The sequence below is a fragment of the Calliphora vicina genome, chromosome 5 (assembly GCF_958450345.1).
Source record: "Calliphora vicina chromosome 5, idCalVici1.1, whole genome shotgun sequence".
NCBI classification, from domain to species: Eukaryota; Metazoa; Arthropoda; class Insecta; order Diptera; family Calliphoridae; genus Calliphora; species Calliphora vicina.
Window position 1 is genome coordinate 7,920,882 of NC_088784.1, and position 8,628 is coordinate 7,929,509.

The following is an 8,628-nucleotide window of genomic DNA, read 5'->3' on the forward strand; positions in this document are numbered from 1 at the left end:
TAAGTATTTGCCACCCATTATAGTGTAGCATGCAAACAGACAATATGAAAATGAAAAAAAAAGAAATTGTTATAAAATTTGCATTTTTTTCCTACATATAGAAATTTTATAGTTAAATGAGGTGAATGTATTAATAATTTCGAAATTGAAAGAAGAAAAAAATAATTATGGAAATATTATTATTTTAAATATGCAGTTTTTTTGTCTTCAATGTCTGAGAGTTTAATTAAATATTACAGTGTACGCCAAAAGTAAAGGAAATAAGTGCTAAGCAAAGAATTTGATTACATTGATTGTGATTCCAAAGATTCCCTTTGAAGCTGTTGTCAATTTTTGTCTGTCAACTGTTTTAGAAAATTATTTCATTGATCTATTACAGTAAGTGAAAAAACCATATGGCGGTTATGAATAATTTATTAGTTAACTATGTGTGTAGTATTTACTTAGAAACATTTATGAGTCAATTATACATATATTTATAAGACAAGTCAAATTAAAAAAAACACTTATTTGTTAAATAAATGCGATTAGAACTTTGGCTGTAGAATTTATATTAACATCATTATCATAAATAAATAATAAACAAATAAATAAATATTGTAAAAATAAAAACAATTTTGTTTAAACAATGATTGCTGTTTTCTAATAAAACTAATCGCTGCAAATTACAAAATTAAATTACACAACTGGCGCAAAACTGTTTTAAAGTAGAATATAAAGTAGATATAATGATTTTGTGGCGTCATACGATTTAGTAGGTCTAACTGGGAGAATTCTGAGATATGTCAGCACAAAAGTGATACCACAAACTTGTTATACACTTCTCCATGAGTGTGAAGGGAATATAAAAGTTTGTCATTTCCACATTCTTCATTTGGGACCCCATAAAGTAGATATATATTCTGAATGTCTGTCTGGTGAAATGAACTTTTTAAAGCCTACATACATACATCCGCTATAGTCCCGATTTATTTTGTAAAATCGGCCTACAAATGGCTGAGATAAAAGCAAAAAACATCGACTACCTCGATTTGTGGCCTATTGTTGATCTACTATATATGGATTACTAAGTCATTAACATAGACAATGTGGATATCTAATGACAGATATTTCAAAGACCTTTCCAACGCCATAGAAATTCACTGGGTCAAAATCGGGAAAAATATTTTCACGAAATTTTTTTCTACAAAATTTTTTTTCATCAAATTTTTTTTTCAAAATTTTTTTGTCATCAATTTTTTTTTTTCAACATTTTTTATTTTTACAACTTTTTTCGCATAATTTTATTAATCATTATTTATTACCAAAATTTTTTTACCAAATTATTTTATATTCAATCCAAGCCGATTTGGAGTGAAAGAAAATTTGTATTCGTTGTGATAAACATATTTTCTAAAGAAAAATTTCATCCGAATTCAAAGTGAAATATTTGCTTCAATTATTTTACATATTAGAATAAAATTCGATTACAATGAAATTTCTTTAAATAAATTTTATTCGAATAAATTAACATATTTTTAGAATAATTTGTATTCGAATAAAACTTCTTTAGAAAATATTTTATTCCAATAAAATGAAATTTCTTTAGAAAATTTTTATTCGATTACGATGATATTTTATTTGAATAAAATACAATTTTTTGAATATTTTTTATTCGAATAAAACTTTTTTCGAAAATATTTTATTGGAATAAAATAAAATTTCTTTAGAAAATATTTTATTCGAATGAAATAAAATTTCTATAGAATAATTTTTATTCGAATAAAATAAAATTTCTTTAGAATAATTTTTATTCGAATAAAATAATATATTTTTAGTATTATTTTTATTCGAATAAAACTTTTTTATAAAATATTTTATTCGAATAAAATGAAATTTCTTTAGAAAATATTTTATTCGAATCAAATTAAATTTCTTTGGAAAATATTTTATTCGAAATTTCCTTCGAAAATATTTTATTCGAATAAAATAAAATTTCTTTAGAAAATATTTTATTCGAATAAAATTAAATTTCTTTAAAATAAATTTTATTCGAATAAAATAACATATTTTTAGAATAATATTTATTCGAATAAAATTTCTTTAAAAAATATTTTATTCGAATAAAATGAAATTTCTTTAGAAAATATTTTGTTCGAATAAAATTAAATTTCTTTAGAAAATATTTGTTCGAATCAAATTAAATTTCTTTACAATATAATTTTTATTCTATTACAATGAAATTTTATTAGAATAAATTTTATCCGAAGAAAATAACTTATTTTAATAATAATTTTTATTCGAATAAAACTTCTTTAGAAAATATTTTATTCGAATAAAATAAAATTTCTTTAGAATAATTTTTATTCGAATACATACAATGAAATTTCTTTAAAATAAATTTTATTCGAATAAATAACATATTTTTAGAATAATATTTATTCGAATAAAATTTCTTTATAAAATATTTTATTCGAATAAAATGAAATTTCTTTAGAAAATATTTTATTCGAATTAAATTAAATTTCTTTGGAAAATATTTTATTCAAAATTTCCTTCGGAAATATTTTATTCGAATAAAATAAAATTTCTTTAGAATAATTTTTATTCGAATACATAAAATGAAATTTCTTTAGAATAAATTTTATTCGAATAAAATAACATATTTTTAGAATAATATTTATTCGAATAAAATTTCTTTATAAAATATTTTATTCGAATAAAATGAAATTTTTTTAGAAAATATGTTCGAATCAAATTAAGTTTCTTTACAATAAATTGTATTCGAATAAAACTTTAGAAAATATTTTATTCGAATAAAATAAAATTTCCTTAGAATAATTTTTATTCGAATAAAATTTGTTTAGAAAATATTTTTGAAAAAAATTAATTTTCTTTAGAATAAATGTCATTCGAATAAAATAACATAATTTTAATTCGAATAAAACTTCTTCAAAAAATATTTTATTCGAATAAAATTAAATTTCTTTGGAAAAGATTTTATTCGAATAAAATATTTTTTTTTTCTTTAGAACAAATTTCTTTAAAATCCTTTTTATTCGAATAAAACTTCTTTAGAAAATATTTTATTGGAATTAAATTTATTTAGCATAAATTTTATTAGAATAAAATAGGGAGTCTCAAGGTTGACAGTCTATGGCGGCAATGTTGTTTTGAAGATAGTTTCGATGTTTACAGTTTTGATCATGTATTAGTTATATTCTACCTCCCTATCTTTTTTATTTATTATGTATTCTAAATCCCTGACATTTTCTTTTCAAATAAACATCAAACAATCAATTAAAATTCTTTGTAATAACAACAAATGTAAATATTTTTTTTTGTAATATTTAATATTTATTAAGTTTTTTTTCGTTTTTATTTGTTGTTGTTGGTTTTTTGTATTTTTTTACAAATTAAATGTAAACGTAGTTTTAAATGTATTAATTATTATTAATATTATTTATTTGTTTTTCGTATTATGAGCAATAATATTATAATTATTTTATTTATTTATATTTCTATATATACGATAAAGAGGAGAGAGGAAATTACATTTGTTGTGTTTTATATTAAGGGAAGAGAGTACGGGGTAGGTTGGGTATATGAGGGGGGTAGGGGTTTAACGTTTTCTGGGGCCTTAAATTGATTTTTTTTATTTGGGCAGGGTTACGGATATGGTTAACAAAGCTAACTAGAGACTTAAATTTATATATAGATTTATGTTAAATTATTAAATTTGTTTACGTGTTTTATTTTTTTAAAAAAAATTGTAGTATTTTCTACAAAGCTACAAAGAGGCTTAATTTGTTGCTGAAGACAGACAGTTTCTTTTTGTTTTCTTTCTGCTTTAATTTATTTTGTTTTATATATTAAATATTTATTTAAACTTTGATTTTATACTTGGTTTTTTTGTGTGTGTGTTTTAATGGTTTAATGACTATTAGCATTTGTTACAATGATTAATTAAATGAATTGTTTGTTTTTTTGTTTAAGTGTTTATTATTAATTATCAATAATAAATTTTCTTTAAATATATTATTAAGTAAATTGTTTATAAAGAATGTTTGTTTAATAATAATATTTGCCATTTGTTCTTGTTTGTTTGTTGTTTTTTTAATGCTATATTATTAGTACCTTTTCAAAAAGTGAGGTTATAGTTCTAAAGTATGTATTTAGAATACATATTTTTTTGGGCCAAATAATTTTTTGTTTTTGTTTAGAAACAATTTTAAGCCTTAACTTTAAATAAACTTTTTTAATAAAGAAATATTTACAATAAATTGAAGTAAAAATAATCATGAACAGTTTATTTCAAATTTAAGTACTTTTAAAAATTATCAAAAATTTAGTTTAATTTGCTTTAACGTCTAAATTATTTTACTATAATTATAAAGTCATACGAAAATTTTAATATTTTATTTCTAATTTATATGAAAAAAAAACAAAACGAACTTGTAATTTTACAAAAAATTTTAAAAATTGGCCAAAATTTACTTTTTGTTAATGTGCAAAAAGTACTTTTTTTAATGTCAACAAAAATTGCTAAATGAACTTTTTGTAACATTAAAAAAAGTACTTTTTGTAACTTTGAAAAAAAGTACTTTTTGTAACTATGAAAAAAGTACTTTCTGTAATTATGAAAAAAGTACTTTCTGTAACATTGAAAAATAATACTTTTTGTAACTATGAAAAAAAGTACTTTTTGTATCATTAAAAAAAGTACTTTTTGTAACATTAAAAAAAGTATTATATTGAAAAATAGTACTTTTTGTAACTAAGAAAAAAAATACTTTATGTAACTATAAAAAAGTACTTTTTGTAATTATGAAAAAAAGTACTTTCTGTAACATTGAAAAATAGTACTTTTTGTAACTATAATAAAAAAGTACTTTTTGTAACTATGAAAAAAAGTACTTTTTGTAACATTAAAAAAAAGTACTTTTAGTAACATTGAACTAGGTCCTTTTTTAACATTTAAAAAAGTACTATTTGTAACATTGAAATATAGTACTTTTAGTAACTTTAAAAAAAAGTACTTTTTGTAACTTTGAAAAATAGTACTTTTTGTAACTATGAAAAAAAGTACTTTCTGTAACATTAAAAAAAGTACTTTTTGTAACTTTAAAAAAAGTACAGTTTGTAAGTTTGCAAAAAAAACTTTTTTATAAATTGGCAAAAAGTTACTTTTTAACTATGAAAAAAAATTAAAGTAACATAAAATTTGAAATAGCAAAAAAGTACTTTTTGAAATTTTGCTTAAAATGAGTAATTTTTATGACTCACCAAAAAGTACTTTTTTTCTTGTTGTAATTTGACATTTTTTTAATTGTACAAAAAAATATATATTAATTTTCTTAAAAAGTACTTTTTTAACAATGCAATAAGAACATTTAAACTTTTTTTGCTGTAATTTTTTGTTAATTTTACAAAAAAAAATTTAATTTTCCTAAAAAGTTCTTTTTGCAATTTTGAAAAAGGTTCAAATGCATGCATAAATAAAATTCAAATACTTTTTTTCGAAATTTTTAAAATAACTACGAAATATTGATATATTTTTTATAAGTTTTTCTTGAATTGTTATCAAAAAAAGAGTTCTTTTAATAAACATATTTGTTTTAGAAAATAAATTAAATAAAAAGTACTAAATGTTATAGAATTTTTTAAATCGTTTTTATTTCTTCTTAAATTTTGTGTATTTGGCGTCAAAAATCTATTTGTTTTTTATTTTGTATTATAATATATAGTTTTCAAGTTACATATTTCTTGTCGTGTTCATAATAATTAATATTTTCTTTTTTATAACTTTAGTTTCGTTTTATTGTTTAAGCAATTTAATATTTCTTTACTAGAAAAGTTTATCTAAATATAGCGTCAATATAAAATTTTTAACATAAATTTTGTGTTTTTGTTTTTTAAATCTAAAAATCTACATCTTTAATAATCGTATAAAAAAAGGGCAGCAGGGGGAAAATATATAATATATAAAAAAAGGGACAGTAGTACAAGAGAAAAGGAGGAGAATGTTAGCAAAGAACAAAAATAAATTTGTGTTTATAAAATAAAATCTTTGTTTTTTTTAAGTGGGGGAAAAATACTGTGCATTTTAAAGTATTATCTTTTGTTTGTGGTTGCTTTAGTTTTTGTTTTATTTTTTAAGAAACTCTAATTAAAACAGACCCTTCTTCTTTTTCTCCTTTTTACCATCAACATTATCTGTACTGCTGTTGGCTCCCAGGGATCTGCGCTTCAGCTCTTCGAGAGTGATATGATTGACATCCTCCCACTCTTTGCGTTCCCGCTCGAATTCACGGCGTTTCTCTTCCAGTTCCCGTATTTGCAGTTCGAGAGCCTTTTTGCGTTCTTCGTGGCGGCGCGCCAGCTCTAGCTCGGAATCTTTAAGTTTTTGCATTTTCTCCTTGACCTTCATGTCGAATACTTGCTCCATTTCGGCTTCCATTTTCTTCATTTTCAATTCATGCTCTCGCTTTTCCTCTTCCATTTGGGTGAGGGGGTTCTTGTTGGAGAGTCTGGCCTTGCCATCGACTAAGCCCAGCTCGGAGAGTTTACGACATCTGTAGTTTTCATAGTGGACATTGTTGGTGACATCCTTGAGGTCCTGCAGATGGGTGCGTATGACCATATTGCGCAGAGCTATAAAGTCACAATGTGAGAGATTCTCTACCTCCACCAAACCCCAGGGGTAACGGCGGCCTCGTACTTTCTTGCCATCAGCCAGTTCGACTATGGTGTTGGCTCCCACTACGGCAAAGGGTACTCTTGATCGTAGATTTTGTGTAGTTTTGCTATCTTCGGCTGCATCTTCCAGGGTTGAGGGGAAATCATAGATTTTGATTTTGTGTTGGGCAATTTCATTTAGAATTTGTTTTTTGAACAAATGCACCTCATCGGGGGTCAGAGTATCGGCTTTAGCTATGACAGGAACCAAATTAACTTTATCCGACAGACTTTGCATGCAAGCAATATCCAAGGGCCTCAAACCATGGCCAGTGGGGCCAATGAAATACAAACAACAGTGCACACGATTGTCGGGAATTTGTTTGCGATACACCCTGGATTCGGCCGTTAAATATTCTTCATATTTAGAGTCTACATATTCCAAAATGGGCACCCAACAGTTGGTGTTATCCACACTATCACCAAAGCCGGGAGTATCCACCACGGTGAGGGTAAGATTGACACCATTTTCTTTAAGCAACACCTTGGTGGCTTCCACTGCTACGGTCTTCTTCTTTCTCAGTGAGGGTCCAGGATATTGCTCCGAATTGTAGATGTCCGACAGAAACATGGAATTGATGAGCGTTGACTTACCCAAACCACTGGCTCCCACCACCATCAATGTGAACTCGAAGCCTCGCTTGACGGCCTTACGATACACTTGATTGGGCAGATTGGCGAAACCCACATAACCTGCAATTTCCATGGGTTTGTTGCGTACTGGCAGAGGTGGCTTTTGCTTTGGTTGTGACAGTTGCTGCTGCTGTTGTTGCTTGTTTTCTTGTTCTTTCTCTTGTAATTCTGTAGTCAGCTTATTGGAATCATTATGGCCTACATTATTGGCATCAGCACCACCATTTGCTTGTTGCAGCGCGGAGGCTTTTGACAGCACACTTGAACCACCGCCCACTGAGGGTGGTAAGCTGTGGGGTAGAGCCGGGGCAGGTTGTTTATCTCTCAGAGCAAGTTGTGCCAAAGTGCTGGGCAACGAGGATATTGCTCCATTTGATCGGGGGCTGTTTTGCATTTTTGCTTAGTTTTCCTTCTACACAAACACTCAATTTAAACGCTCACAGGAAACACAAATTCTCGTTTCAGATTTTTGCTATTATTTTAATAATTATTTAGCTTTTTCTTTTATTTTTTCTTATCCTTCTTGTGAATTCATATAATTCTTTTTTCCTTCTTATACTTTTTATATTTTATTTTTTGCTTTTTATTACTCCACTGGTAATCACTTCATGTCACACCTAAATTTCTGCAATTCCTTTTTTGTATTTTGTTTCTTGTCTCCTTTTTTTCTTAGTTTAAGTGTTTCATTACATGTTTCTTTTATCCATTTATGAAATAAAAATTAGTAATGGTTTTTCTTCTTTTTGCTTGCTAAATATTTAACTTTTGGTATTAACAATTCTTTAACCTTTTTTGTTGTATTATTTCGTTTAGTGTAAATGGTTGTGTGCACTCGTTAAGTCTTTTAAATTCAATATGCTTGCAATACGAAAATTCACACAAAATGCGCTTTGTATTGTAAAGTGTTTTCTCCAACAATAAAAAAGAAGAACTAATAATAAGAATTTATAACAGTATTGTTGAACAGAGATAACAAGAGACAACAAATATGATGGTTTGTTATGTTCCATGAGAGCAAGTGAGCTGGCTATATGCTCTCTTCAAGTATTACTCATTTTTATTTGTTAACTTCTCTTTTCGTTTATCTTTCTTTATGTTATTTTCTGCATGGGTGTGTGTGTGTGAGTGTTGTGTTTTTTGCTGGACGCTTGTTTTCTCTTATCGGCTGTTTCTTGTGTTTTATTATTATTCCAGATGTTGAGACAAAAGCAAATATGGCAAAAATATTAAATAGCATTGCCAGATGTGAGTTGTTTTGGAGGGAAGTAAATTATTTGC

The 8,628-nt window shown here is 25.7% G+C and overlaps 1 protein-coding gene across 1 annotated transcript; it reads right to left on the reverse strand.

Moving 5' to 3' along the window:
- Positions 1-5,630: 5,630 nt before the first annotated feature.
- pnut (septin 7-like protein pnut) lies at positions 5,631-8,283 on the reverse strand. The gene has a single exon (XM_065514341.1). The coding sequence runs from the start codon at positions 7,742-7,744 to the stop codon at positions 6,149-6,151; it is 1,596 nt and encodes a 531-aa protein (XP_065370413.1). The 5' UTR covers positions 7,745-8,283; the 3' UTR covers positions 5,631-6,148.
- Positions 8,284-8,628: the final 345 nt, after the last annotated feature.